General features: G+C 41.0%; 1 protein-coding gene across 1 annotated transcript in view; it reads right to left on the bottom strand.

The window, feature by feature from the left end:
• PGGHG (protein-glucosylgalactosylhydroxylysine glucosidase) overlaps positions 1-15,632 on the bottom strand; it is a 328,346-nt gene that overhangs the window by 268,259 nt on the left and 44,455 nt on the right. Inside the window, exon 2 of the mRNA XM_086957811.1 lies at positions 13,779-14,040. Coding sequence (XP_086813937.1) covers positions 13,779-14,031 — 253 coding nt within the window. The 5' untranslated portion in view covers positions 14,032-14,040. The remainder of the gene's footprint in view (positions 1-13,778; positions 14,041-15,632) is intronic.

Genomic DNA, 15,632 nt, shown 5'->3' with positions numbered 1-15,632 from the left:
CACCACAACCCACATTGCCTGGATCTTCTGAAACTCCACAAACAAATGTCCACAAGCCCAAGAAACTACTTGCTCACATTTAGGACATCCTGCATCAACACCTGGATACCATTCTTTGAAGATATCTTGTGAGCAAAAGACCCTAAACAACGTGAAATATAATACATACCAATAACTGGAGTCTCATGCACATTTATCTCAATCTTCTCTTTTGACATCTAGAAGCAAATTTCAAATTATTATTTCTAATCCAATCCTCTACTTGTAGATTTTTTACTTTGGGTAGCAAGTTAATCTGTGCATTAAATTGACAAAAAGATTTTCTTTCAGATGCTTCCAATATCTCCCCAAGGTAGCAGATGACACTATGCTTCCAGACCTTACTACTGTCTCAAATGTCCATACTAACTGAATCGCGGTAAACTCATAGAAGAATGGGATTTTTCGTGCTCTTGAGACATACCTGTATATAGGTGTATATACATTTAAGTCTAATTTTCTTGAAAAGTTTAGAATTGTCATATTTAAATATAATCCATTTAGCTCCTCTTGAGCGATAATTGCTTTTAGACTAACATTATTCCAGTGCTCGGACCCTGGTAGAGTAAAACACTTGAAATAGACAAGTGACTGAGGGACAGATGTAGGTGGCCGAAAATAGCCATTTACCGACCGGTAAATGGCCATTGACATGTTGGGGCCCTTAAATCTGGCATTTTCGGTAATTTTACCGATTCGGTAATTTTACCGATTCGGTAAAATTACCGCAAATGCAAGATTGAAATGTGGGTAGCCGATTTTCCATTGGCACATGGCTTTCAGAATCGGTATTTTACCATGGAATACAAATCCATGGCAAAATACCGATTCCTGTGTACATACACATCTGTGCATGTACACATGTGCCATGTGACAGACGGACGTGCCCTTAGGGCATGTCTGTGTGCCACATTGCACACATGCCCGTTTTGGGGGTGCTAGAGGGTGTCAAAGTGACACCCCCTGCACCCTTGACAAATTCGGTATTTATCGATTCGGTAAATACCGAATCGGTATTCGAATTGAATCCTATGGGCTTCAAGGCCCATAGGATTCAATAGCAAATACTGATTCGGTATTTACCGAATCGGTAAATACCGAATTTTAAGGAATCGGTAAAAAATCCAGATGTTGGTACCTACATCCCATTTACCGATTTTGAAATACCGAATCGGTAAAATTCGGTAATATGCGATATTTCAAAATCGGTAAATGTGATTTACCTAGATCTGGCCCTGAGTATTTTTCTAAATACCACACCCCCCAATACCATTTAGAATGGTGAGGCATAGCTTGCTCCAGCATGGGATGGTTTGCAGGGGTGTCATTTTAATCAGATTAGTTCAACTACTCTGACACGCTCTTTTGATCCCACTTTTGAAGTTGATTTGTTATATTCTCGATGAGATGTTTATAGTTTAGCTCAGATAGATAATTCAGATTATTTGTTGTATAAAATGCCTAAGTATCCAACAGCTTTGTTTACTACAATTGTGTTATGTGGGGGTGGAGGTTAATCGCACTCAGTACCAAACTGTAGTAATTCTATTTTTCTTGCCTTATCTTATACCCAGATACCTGCGCACATTGTTGAATCAAATAAAAAGTTTGAGCAAGATTTTCGGGTTCCTGTTGCCTATACAGGACTACGTCATCAACCATGCACACCCCAATCATTCCTTAATTGTCCAGTGGTTCTAGGTATGGTTCTACATAAATGGAGAATGGTATAGGCGGCAGGGGGCAACTCTGTCTAGTCCCCTACTAACCTTTCACCTTTAATTGTGTGCGAGCCTCTTGATACCCACCCAATATTCATTATTGAGATTCGTTCATTCTCCTTAAAGCCTCCAATAAACGTTTCCAATGAATGCCTTCTTGGCATCAAGAAAAGCTATTAGAGCTGCTTGACTTGGTCTGAACAAATATGACATTGCTCCTAGCAAGAAATGTGTTTATGCAGCAAGTTGGTGTCCAGGTGTAAATCCAGGTTGGTCTGTCACTATTATACATCCTGCTGCACCAGTAATCGGAGAGCTAATACTTTTGTGAAAACCTTGTAATCAGTCATAAGGCCTGTAGTAGTGCACTCTAGACTGCATTGTTTGGGATTTCTATTAGGTTTTCAAAATAAGCACAAAAATATTAGTGTGCAGCAATACCAACTTTTGACATCAAGAAATAATCTTACCTCGCCGAGGTTGCAAGCTGTAGGCTGTTATAAGTATACTGTCACCCTCTGTGATGTACCTCTCTCAAAATATATTTTAATTCATATGCCTGTTTTAGTTCAAACAGGTGCTTTCTGACAACTTTTTCCCCACTGTCGTTTATTTAAAAATCCATCATGCCTTGAGTCAAATTAAACTACCTTGCCACCCTCATAAAAATAGTTTCCAGGTATGAGGTTCAAGGGATCTTAGGAGCTTTAAAAAATGTAAGGATGGTTTGTGATTGGTCCATAATATAAAACCAATGTACAAGAGTCCATAGACCTTTAGGGTCAGTCTTCACCTAATTATTTGAACGCTCTGCAATCCTCGATTGGTTTTAGCTGTACCTCTATGTGATGCAGTGGCACTAACAAATATAGGGGCACATGCATCACAGGTAGGTATTGCGAGTCCTTAATGGCGATTATTAAAGAATCGCTATTAAGGAGTCTGCATGTAGGTTTCGCAAAAGAAATTGTGATTCCTACCTATTCCTTAATAGTGAATCGCAAATTGCAATTCGCTATTAAGGAATGGCTTCCCATTCATTCCTATGGGCCTAGAGGCCCAAAGGAATGAATGGGATTGCATTCGCAATTTGCGAGTATCAAATAGGTACTCGCAAATTATGCATGCAATGTCAAGGGTGCGAGGGGGCCAAAAGACCACCATGATGCATCCCCAAAAAAGGTAGGTATGCGCATGTGCTGCACACATATGCCCTAAGAGCATGTGTATGCACTACAATGCACTTTGAAAAAGGATTTTTTTTCAAAGGAATTGCAAATTACCATCAACTTGAAGTTGATGGTAATTTGCGATTCCAAATTGCAAAAACGCAATTTGCGAATGCATAATGCATTGCATTTAGGGATTCGCAATTTGAGATTCCCTAACTGCATTTCCAAAATAGGTAATCGCAAAATTTGCGGTTACCTATTTTGCAAATTGCTATTGGGTTGATGCATCCCAAATGGGAAAATACCAGTCGCAAAGAGGTCGAATCTGCGAGTGGTGCTCCATGCTCCAAAGCATGTTGTCTTGATTTCCCTGGGTGCTGTCCCCTCACCCACTAGGGAGACTAGCAGACATTGGCCCCAGTCCTGCTCACAGGCAGACGTCTTGCAGAGCTTTTCCTCCTCACACAGCCTGTCTGGCTGCTAGGCAGAAGACAAATATTTGGGGTCTCATCCTCCCCTTCTTATAGTCCATTTCCAGATACCAAAGTTAATTTAGGGTCTTAGTCTTTGACGTTTTATATTGAGGTTCTGCTTCTTTTGAAGTGTACACTATTATTTTCCCTCTTCCCACAACACAACACAAGCCATGGGAGTGACTAGAGTACACACCTGGCTAGCAGCCATCTGGATGTCAGCCACCTTTCTTCCAGTATATCTGCACTCATAATGTCATACAAGAATTAGAAGAAAAACACTGGGGAAAAAATATGTTTTTCCTATGGATACACAAAAAAATGTATTGTGCTTGAACCTACATGGTTCATACCACAATTAAAAGAAAAATACCAGAAGAAAGGTGTTTTTCCTAAGGATACACAAAGGAAATGCATTGCGCATGAACTAACAGAGGGCTTTCTTGCGCGGGATTGAGTCATGCGAAGGAGGCATGGCGGACCGGATTGTAACAATATCAAGGGGGGCGTAGGAACATCCCACGCTGAATCTTGAGGAGCACCAATGGGCCTTGGCCTCTAAATTATCAAACGTTACTTCAATTTAAAGCTGAATATATCTTTATTCCAATTGTATCATCATTGTTGTATATTTAAACATCATATAATCAACCGTAGATTTGTCATTGGAGTCGACATTTACGTTTCAATCCTTTATGAATCCCATAATTAATCCCAATGCATTTCGGGACATGGAGTCCCTTCATCAGGGGATCTATTGAGGAGATAAACATCGTATTAGGGCGGACATAAGAACAGGGCTCATCTATCACACATGTGAGTGAAGAAAAAAGAAAGTAAGTGCTCCGCGTAAAAGTTGTGGCGTCACAGACCAAACCCAGGTACTCACTATATAGTCCATCCCGAATCGAGGTAGTGAAAACATGCAAGTGGTTTAGAGCTGAAAAAAACAGAAGCTACAGAAATCTTAACACGAAAGAAACGAAAATCTGATGGAATTTAACAGAAATCCCTGTTAAAATCCGTTGTAAACCAGGGTTGAGAGTTCTAGCGGGAACAGTCTTGCCGGCATTGATTGGCTAATATGGGGTTTAAAGGTAGACAGCAGGAGCTGGTTCTTTGCACGCTGTCGGGAAGGACGCCAGACGTCGCCTGCCGAGACTCCCCACGAATATATGCGATTTATACTTTTACAAAGTGAGGTGCAGACCGGTATAGATAGTTTATTGGTGTGAATAATCACTGTTTATTTAACTTTTTCTTTCCACTTTTGAGCCAGAGGATGGTTTTTAAGGGTCGTTTTTTATTTTCTCTTAACAGGAATGGTGCTTTTGAACTCTTTGAGATCAGGTGAGGATTAGGAATTATGATGGAAGCCTGTGGTGGTTATTAGCAGTCAGGGGGCTGAGGGAGATAGATCTTTACATTTGACTGATTGAATTTTCTTAGGATAAAATAATTATTAAGGGATCTGTCTGCCCCCTTTTATAATGATTTTTGCAACTTATTAAAACGTCCCCTTTGTTCAATGTTGATTCAACTTAAAGATATTATCTCCAGGAGTGAAATGTATGATTATCCAGACTAATAGGTGTGATGCTTCCTCCAGCAAATACAGCAGCTTTTTATTTCTTGTTTCTATTTAATTTCAAATGCATTTTTTAAATCTTACAGTGATTTAATGAAAAAGAATTAATTCGGAAAAGGGAAAGTTCAGGCAAAGAAAGTAATAAAGTGTTACTTTCAGGTGAGATGTATTTTTGGAAAAGGTCATGGTTTTTTATGTGTCCTGGTCAGTGAATGCCCATATATTTTATGAAGTTACCTAGTTATGCCTATGGGACGCTTTTTTAGGTCTCGCCTGGACATCGCATCCGAAGGATGCGTCCAGGCTGGAGACTTAAAGCTGTCTGACACGGGGGAATGAGGGACAAGAAACTGTGACGAGCTTATCCTTGGCTGGATTCAGGTCCGTGCACGCGCACCAACATTCACGCATGCGCACATCACAGCCACACGCATACACAGCACTCACGCATGCGCACATACACACGCATACACAGGCACACCCCCGTCACCTACACGCATACACAGAGACCCCTCCACACACACCAGCCCCTCTCCTCTCGGCTCCACACACACGCACACGCATTTACACTTACACAGACACGCAGGCACCCAGACAGGCAACCCCCCCCCGTCACACACACGCATACACACAGACTCCAGGACACATACACATACACACACACATGCACGCTCACACACATAGACAGTCCGCCACCGCGCTCGCGCGCACACAGATGCCCCCCCCCCCCCCCAACAAGGCGAAGCCCCACTCACCGGCATCCTCAGTGCAGCGGCTCCCACCGGCAGCAAGACTCTTCTTCCCTTCTTCGGCACCGGGGCGCAGGGTAGGCTCCTGCCTGCTCCGGTGCGCCAAACAATCGCGGCTCTTCCGTGGGAGGCGGGGTAGGCTCCCGCCCTCCTACTTCCGGTTGTCCCGCCCGGCCTGCCTGACTTCCGGGTCGCAGGCCGGCGCAAAACGCTGCATAAAAAATGCGCGCGTCCCCTCCAGCAGACAGCAGCTGTCATCACATTGGAACAAATAACTCGGATTGCTCCATGTGAATTATTAAAACTGGTTCAGAACTGTTCAAGCCAGCAACTGCTCAAAATACCAGCCTGGTCTTAGTTCCCCGATAGTCCACTCTTCTACATGCATGTAGAGAGAAGATTTTATACAAAGTGGGGCACAAGACTTGATTTTTTGTGATCTCGCAAACGAATTTACAACACTTAACCCTTCTAGACCACTTAAAAAGTGTAATTTATAAGTAACAATTCATGAGATTAGCAACAGCCCTTGAGTTATTAAATATACTAAAAGTAAAAATGATGTATTCCCCCTTGGCAATAAAGACAATCCTATTTTAAATTCAGGCCATTATTCCAAAAATAATGAAGCAGTCCATACAGAAAGCCACTCCGCCAACAAGAGGCAAGACAGGTTTGAAGAATGCTGCTAAAACACAATCTTTAGCCCTAGTCCCCAACGGTCAATCACCCAGGAATTAAGTTGGATGAGTACTGACAGTACTCTGAACTGGTAATAATAAAAAACGGATACTAAAAAGGTTTCCTAAGGGGCTGTATGTCCATGTTTTAGCAAGTAAAAAATGAACCGAAACACAAAAAAAACCTAGAGTAAACTTGTCTGCAAATTATTTGGTGAATTTGTTCTCTAGACAATGGAATATTAGTCGATTTTAAACGCTAACCTTCTGAGAGTCAACAAACCTCTGTGTTAAAGGCAATGTCCATATGTGCCAGGCACTGGCTACAATTCGCTAAAACTGAAACTAGGTCTGTGTCCTCTATTCAACAGCAATTACCATTGTCTCCAGGCAGGGATTGTTGTAGGTTGAAGGGAATTATGGGTCATCCATTTGTTTTTGCTTTCAGGTCTTAAGTAAGGAGGAGCCATTGCTGAGTGGAGGTGAAATGATTACTTAAGGGACTGCATTTGAAAATTGCTGGACACCAGATGCCTTACTCAGACTTCTCCAGCTTGGGGAGAGGATGTGGCCTAATGGTTAGAGCTGCTGACTTTGTAACTGTTTAACCAGATTTGAAACTCAGCCTCTGCACAAAATCCTGTGATACTGGGCAAATCATTTAATCTTCGGCTACCTCAAAAAATGTATAATGTGTGTTTTCATGTATAGGGCACTGATGCCCCCAGACAAGTTCCAAACCAATTGCAAAAAGTAAACTATCTAAACTCTCAGTGACATCTTTCGAATTTGAAACTGGTTTCTCATGCTCACCCTTGTTTACAAACAAATTAGTAAGAAATTGCATTCCATTGTGATATAAATAATTGCAAGCAATGCCCGGTTTGCCAAGACACCACTGGAGCTACCCTTTGGTGCTCATGCACATGACACCATAACAGGCAAGCAAGCCCCGGCTTGCATCAGAATGGACAAGGGCACACATCGTGTCAAGCCAGCACAAGTAGAACCACAGTGTTCTGTAAATGCCAATACAGTACAGCACAGCACAACACTTGAGACATGAGCTCAGGGCCCACATGCAAAAAAAATGGATCTATGGTCACTCTATTGAGGGCATCATTGTTTAACCCTCTTAATAAGGTGTTGACTGCTGTTAATCACTCAATTCAAAATTATGAGCTGAACAAAAAGCAAGGATGTTTAATGTGGTCAAAGGGCAATTAACAGTGGGCAGTGCCCATCAGAATATGGACTGCATGACTGTCCTGACACAATCACACACACTATGAGTAACAGAGACAATCTATCTGTCCTCAGCCTGTTGCAGATCACTGTTTTTGACTTTCGCATGATATAACAAAGGCTGCTTCTCAGTTTCCGCGACCGCGCTCCGGTTACCGGCGTCTTGTGTTTTTTCTTTTTTAATTGCGAGCCTTATATTTTCAACATTTTTCAGTCTCAATTAAGTGCATACTATTATATAACTGAGTTAAGCAGCATTTATTGAAAGTAATATTTATAACTTCAAGCATTCAAGTATCACCCCATGCCCTGGTGACATTGCCGCATGTTGCTCAAAATGTGTCAGTTTGCCATGTTCTCTGTTTACGCAGCCTGTATTATTCTTATTATACATGAATCAAGATTCGTTTATTTATGCTAACCTTCTATTACTGAAGTTTTTGTAAGGCACAGATCCACTATTGAATTAATTCAATGTGTTCTCAAACGGGATGGCTAAGGAAAAGTGAAGTGAAGCAATGGGCCGTGGAGAGTGCGTGCAGAGTGAGTGCAGAGTGACAGTGAGTGCGGAGTGACAGTGAGTGCGGAGTGACAGTGAGTGCGGAGTGACAGTGAGTGCGGAGTGACAGTGAGTGCAGAGTGACAGTGAGTGCAGAGTGACAGTGAGTGCAGAGTGACAGTGAGTGCAGAGTGCGTGCAGAAACAGTGAGTGCAGAGTGCGTGCAGAGTCAGAGTGAGTGCAGAGTGACAGTGAGTGCAGAGTGTGTGCAGTGACAGTGAGTGCAGAGTGACAGTGAGTGCAGAGTGCGTGCAGAATGACAGTGAGTGCAGAGTGCGTGCAGAGTGACAGTGCGTGCAGAGTGACAGTGAGTGCGGAGTGACAGTGAGTGCGGAGTGACAGTGAGTGCAGAGTGACAGTGAGTGCGGAGTGACAGTGAGTGCGGAGTGACAGTGAGTGCAGAGTGACAGTGAGTGCGGAGTGACAGTGAGTGCGAAGTGACAGTGAGTGCGGAGTGACAGTGAGTGCAGAGTGACAGTGAGTGCAGAGTGACAGTGAGTGCAGAGTGACAGTGAGTGCAGAGTGACAGTGAGTGCAGAGTGCGTGCAGAGTGACAGTGAGTGCAGAGTGACAGTGAGTGCAGAGTGACAGTGAGTGCAGAGTGACAGTGAGTGCAGAGTGAGTGCAGAGTGACAGTGAGTGCAGAGTGACAGTGAGTACAGTCACTCAGCACCACCACATTATCAGTCAGAACCACCACAGCATCACTCAGAACCACCACAGCACCACTCAGCACCACCACAGCATCACTCAGCATCACTCAGCACCACCACAGCACCACCATAGCACCACTCAGCACCACCACTGCATCACTCAGCATCACCACAGCCCCATTCAGCACCACCACAGCATCACTCAGCACCACCACAGCACAAATATGTTCTCTCAATGTTTCAAGCTTTATTACAAATGTCACAAAAAGATGTTAATATTTCACTTCTGTTCTTGGATTTTGTTACAATAAAATACACTGAACATAATCTTCACAAAAGTTATTTACAAAAGTTTAAGCTATTGCCATTATAAATTACAATCACTTTTATTAAGTATTAAAAAAATTAAAAGCCATTGTTATTTGTAATATCAATACATCTAAGTCACGTAAATACAAATGTTGCATTACAAATGCTATAGGTGTCACATTTGCGAAAGTTATAACTATTGGCATTGTAAATGACAAAGCTATTAATTTAGCTATTTTCAAAACCAACACATAAATGAACATTTGGTGAATTTCCATTAAAATATTTGACTTTTTTACTAAGATATTATTATACTGTTTTATGCAAACAAAATTTAGATACTGCATAAATAACTTTAATAAAACATATTTTATATGAAGCTTTTTATGTAAAAAAAAAACTATAGCATAAAGCAAAAAACAATTGCCATTTACAATGCTAATAGCTCAAACTTAAATAATGCGAGACCTATTGCATTGCAAATGCTTGTTCTTTTCAGAACCCAATCGTTAAAAACTATGAAATTCAATAATTTGGAATTCCTTTGTGCTTATAAGAAATGTATGTATGAATTAGCATATGATAGAAGGTGGATGCACCTTATGAATTCTGTCTATGTATTGGGTTTAGGATCTAATTTTAGGATATATATTCTGACTATGATTTTTATCAATATTATGTATTAAGCTTGTTAATAATTTCCAATTAGGTTGTACTGCTGTTGGATTTTTCGAATGCTGAGACAGGATTTCGCTTATGTAAAGTGCATATAAACAGGAGGTAGGCTGACCACTTTTTCATCGCTAATAGTTATTCTAAGGCGAGTTCAAGGGAGGGTGTTTAAGTGTTCATTATAAATATGCTCATTTTCCATTATTGTAGGTTGTTATATAGGCAGGTGTCTCATTATATATTATTGACAGATAATTGGAGTGAAATTGTAATATTTGATGTATTTTTTGATGTTATTGATGTATGCACAGAATATAAATTTTTACCCTTTTTCATGTTTTTGGTAATTACAGCCCTGATGATGTCCATTTGTGGACGAAACACGTCGGCTGTTTATTATGTATATTGACTTATGAAACGATGAAGATGTGCTTCTGATTGATCGCCATCATCTCTGTTGAACACTATCAAATAAAAGAAAATTTTGGGGAATTCACATCTGTGAACCTTTTGATTTCTTTGTTGAATTAAGTCGCTCCCTCATTCTCTTTGGAACATATTGTGCATGAACCAACTTGCCCTGAGAAAGTTATCTTTTGATGAAACGAGTTAGCGGTGGCTGTAAATATTTTACCATGTCAAAAAGAGAGAAAACGTTTTTCAAGTTAAATAAAGAACATACAAGAACTTCAGATAAGTACGCTGGATCTCTTTTTACCTTGCTGTTTTAGGTGCACCATCTATGTTAATATTTACATATTTTTCTGGTGAGCAAGCGTATATTAAGCAGCTGGTTGTGTAGAGTGTTCACCATATTTTTGACTGAGGAAAGTGTGGGACATACGATTTGTATGACCGTGTCAAGTTGTTTGAAACCTTTCCAAGAAGTTCAACTCCTATACTGCGAGGATGTCACAGAACAGCATGATACTCAAAGAGGCTAAATCTTTAAATCAACATGCTGAACTGTATGCTCTGCCTAGACTGACACATTACCACTGAGGAGCTGCCCAAGCATACATTTTTACAGAGCCTTGACTTTATCTGCAACGGCATATGCCTCATTAGCTGATTGGCCATGGAACTTAGCAAACATACCTAGGTGCCTTTGACTAAGCTACGGGACAGATGGGAAACCTAGTTTGGGAGGCCCCTCAATGACAAATAATGGGAATGCCAGGTTCAAACTTATTCAAATTTTGCTGGTCCTTTGGGCTTATTTTATGCCCAATAAAATAAAATAATTCTTCCCTAGTGGAGGTTCCTGTTGTCATTGGTGCCACTTGGTTGTATTCATACAGCAAAGATCTGGCATAAGCAGGCACTCTCCCAATTATATATTGTATAGGATTACAGTGAGGAAGATATTCTTATCTATACCAATGGCCAGCTATTCATTTAGCACACTGCGGCCAAATCCTCCGTGCCCACTGATTTTAAAACAATTACGAAAAAGAGAAAACAGGCCAGTCAGTTCACTCAAAGCATAACATACCCCATATATTTAAGTGTATGTGTGCTGGAAAAATGTGTGAAGAGAAGAGAAAGTATCTCACATGAGCACCACCAGAGGAGCTACTGGTTGGTTCTCACCAGCTTGCCCACGTTTTTATCATCATCGATCACTTTCTCCAAAAGCAAATGTGATGTGTCCAGTGAAAGAAAACAGCGTGGAAAATGAAAAAATTAAGACCCCATGAAAAAGATGAAACTGAAGAAGTATCAATTAAAATTGGACTAGACTCACATACAGCCTTGCCACTTTTATTCCTAACTATGAGTCTGCACAAAGTTAAAAACACAGCATGTTGTAGACCACTTCAAAGACACGCCACTTGGTTGGAGCCAATTTGCAACAAATGATTTGGGGCATGCCCCGCCCTCATACAATACTGGGTGGAGATTACTACACACCTTACCTAAATCAGAGGAAATACCACAATACATAGATGGGAAGCCAGAGCTCTGGGATTGTTTGAAAAACTTGCAACTCGTTTTCTGGACTTTGTCTCGCTGCCTGCAAAACACCAAGCATCTTGACATTGGAAAATTAGTCTACCACCCAGGCAGTCATGTGACGCTGGTCAGTGGATATATGGGCAGAAGTGGAGAGCACAGCAATAAGACAAGAAGAGGCAAGGGACCAGAGGAAGCATCTCCTTTCACAGGGTGAGGAAAAAATGCTGACAGCATTCCAGACCAATGGTAGGGTTGAATCCTCCCCTCCAGACTGCCTGCTAGATAAAGTATTTGTTGATTGACATGCTACAAGAATGAGAAGAGATGTTTGTAATGCATTTACTTAATGAAACACTCAATAAAAAGATGGTTAGAAAAGCGGAGGCTAGATATCACCTATAGTTTGCCAAATCAGTTGGATCAGTCTGCAGCTTCTTCAATAAAGAAGAAATCGTTGCTCACTGGGGGTATGAAAAGAGTGTTTCAGAGCTCAACGAATGGTTAATTGCATATGTAGTTAGAGGAATTCCTGTGAGTAGAACGAGTACAAGTTCCTTCAAAATGTTTGTTGGAAAATTATCCAAGGGAGGACTTGAGATTTTGCAACTATTAAAGACCTTGACGTAAACAACCAAGACAGGAAACAACTTCGGAAATATTGAGCAGGTTGTTGTAGTGATCTTTAATAAGCGCTTCATCGAGTTCAATGTGTGACGGAGGAATAGAGTGAGTGTGAAAACAGTGAAGTCAATTATTTCCCGGTCACCTTTCTCTGGAGATGAGGCAAAAGCTACAGAAATTGTCATTAAAAGCTATTTCCCATTAGTGATAAGATTTTTGTGATTTTTACGTGCCACAAAAAGTAAATTTTTCTTAAGAGGATCAGAGTTGCTGAGCCATTTTCTCTAACATTTCCTTTAGGTCTACTTCGAGTTAGAATCTCTCTCGCTCTAAAAAACCAACCTTACTGCAGACTTCTGAAATTTGATGACTGTATGTGTTAGAGATCAAGTACCCAAAAATATTTTTATTTGTTTTAAACTTGTTAATCATTGGTAAAATGTTGACATATTTAAAGGAGAAAAATAAAATTCCATTAACGGCTATGGATTTTTTTTCGATTACACTATTCTCTCTAACTGTGTATCCTTCATTCAATAAACAAGATAACATTAGGACATTCTCTTTACGTAAATGTAAAGTGGGCCTGGGATTTATCTTTAAAGAAAAATGTAAATTTTTAACAGAGCTTTACAAATTCCTTTTGATTTTGAGAATCCAGTGATTCGCAAAATCACAGGGTTTGTGACTGCATCTTTCTGGGTGCAAATCCCATTTTGCAAGCTTTTCCAGATCACACTTATAAGGGTTCATGAAAGGGGTGTCCCCTCGTATTTACTAGTCGCAATGTTTTATATCAATACAGTTGCTATCATAACTGCTGTTGCAAACTGCTGATCAGTAACCAACACCTCAAAGGAGGTAGTGAAGGATTTGCAAAGTAGCCGTTCCATTGAGACACCTTCCCCTTTGTGAATGATGTTGGCAACCTCATGGGGAGTAGGAAGTGGCCAATATGACCACTGCCTGCTCCCTCAGATGTTTTCCCAAACCAAAAACATATTTGTTTGATAAAACAGTATGAGATTCCGGTTTACTGTTTTGGAATGCAAATACAGGGAAGGTCATATGTTGTTCCTTGCAGGCCATCATCCCTGTGTTCGCAGCCTGTCACGTGGGGTTGTGAATAATCACTTGCCTAATTAGTACTCATTAGGAAGGTCATTCTGCAACCCCCTGCATCTGGACAATTTTAGATGTGACTGTTAGGACATAGGCTGCATAGCAAAATTAAGAAGGGTTGCAAATATTTGGGCCACACTTTGCAACCAGTTTTTGCAAACAGTATTTTAATACAACGAACCCCTAGTCTTTTATTAGACAGGTTCTGTGTTTTACCTGTTTGTGTGTTTAAGGAGAAGGAGTCTGTCAGCGGCTCTTCACTAGCGACATTCATCCGTACATTGACAGGGCTTGGGATGATGGCACGATGGCAGTCCGGAACAGCCCCATTGTAGATCCCATTGACATGGAGTACATCTCCATAGATGCGGGTACCCAAGTAGCCATTGGCAACGGTTGCTGAATAACGGGGGTCAGAGGGCAGGGAAGGAGCAGTGAACACTCTTGGATCTTCTCCACAACCTGACATTGCTGCAACCTAAAAATGATAAAATAAACAGGATAGTTAGAATGTGATCTCCCCTTTCAATGAATCACCAGCATACAGTAAATGTAATCAGTCTCGGACTTCAGTTAGAGCTGGGTAGCAAACCTCCAGAAAATTAACCAACTATAAATCAAGTATGCTCTAACTTTTTTGGACTTTACTAGCTATTTTACTATGGCCTGACTCCAATCTGCCACTCTTCGAAAAAATCAAATCATACCACCCAAAGGCTTGAAATATATGATGGGTAATAGCTTTCTTAATCTACCCGAAGGCGCCTAGAGACCCTTACGGGTGATTGTTTGTGCTTTACAAATGTGGATTATTATTATTATTATGGATCCACCCTGCAAAGGTGATGGTGTCTTCTTTTGTCAGTCAGAGATTGGAGAAAAATTCACACGGGAAAAAGCTCATTTGGGTATTTGTCGAGAGGTGTACTTCATGACGAGCTGAGCTCGTCATCAGCGTCGAAGGGGTTAATGAGGCAGTTGGGTTGGTGAAAATCAACAAGGCACCAAACTCCCCCTAACGTTAGAGGGAAGAAAAAAAGGCAAGCAAGATAATAGGACCGGTGTCAGATTATGAACAGTAAATTGATCCAAACCTACGAAGATGAAAATTAACACCAAAATTAGCAGAGCACTAGATGACAAAAAAATTGAAAATTCACAAAGAAAGATCCCAATTTGCTGATAAAATAAGGAATAAAATTAACATCAAGGGGGTGGTGCACATGATAAAAAAAAATCAGGGAAGCAAAATCACACTTTCCAAGTGATGCCTTCTTTATGCCAAAACAGCAACAGTTTTGGAATTATTAACTTTGGTCTTACATATAGCATATATAATTTTTTTGAAGTAAAATTGGCCACTGTTTGTGTTCTGTGAGTATTGCACTCACACTGGGGGAGCCGAATGTTTAAGTACACCAAGAAAACAGACTACATCTTAAAATTATCAGTTAATCATTGCATCTATGACTATCTGCTTTGCATGAATAATATCACAGTTTTAGATGACTTACTCACATGTTGTGGACGAGCCCATACCAGGATTCAAAGCATTTGTTTCCTTCAATTCAATGTCCCAGGTTCGCTCTCACATCCAAACCAGGCCATCCGCCTGGGAGGATCCGGACAGGGCGCAAATAATCAGACCTCCTCCATGGTACTACACTTTGGCCTAATTGGCCATCAATCTGCCTGGTGTGTAAGGAATTGCTTAAGTGGCTTCCAAATATATGTTGGTCTTACCATTGTGGGTAGAGTACTGGTATAAAGTTTTCTGCAGACACCAACCCAGCCACTCAGTATTTGGTCCTAGGAGCCTCAAACAATCTGTGTCGTTGACCTCCTCACCCAAACAGATCAGAACTTCCCTCCCCCTCACGCCTTGAGACCCTCACAGGTGAGTAGCCGTGCTTTACAAACCCCTTATTGATTGATTGATCGATTGAGGAGTGTGCCAGTACCCCACTCCATCATCCCTTAACGTTTGGCCAACAGGTAGGCAAGTGCTGTATATCTTCTTATTTATTTGGGCGCCTTCCAACATAACCAAGCAGGGCTACCAAGGGTGAA

This window comes from Lissotriton vulgaris, chromosome 2_1 (genome assembly GCF_964263255.1).
Source record: "Lissotriton vulgaris chromosome 2_1, aLisVul1.2, whole genome shotgun sequence".
In the NCBI taxonomy this organism is placed as follows: domain Eukaryota; kingdom Metazoa; phylum Chordata; class Amphibia; order Caudata; family Salamandridae; genus Lissotriton; species Lissotriton vulgaris.
Note: the sequence above shows the minus strand (reverse complement) of the source record. Positions and strands in the feature narration are given on the sequence as shown.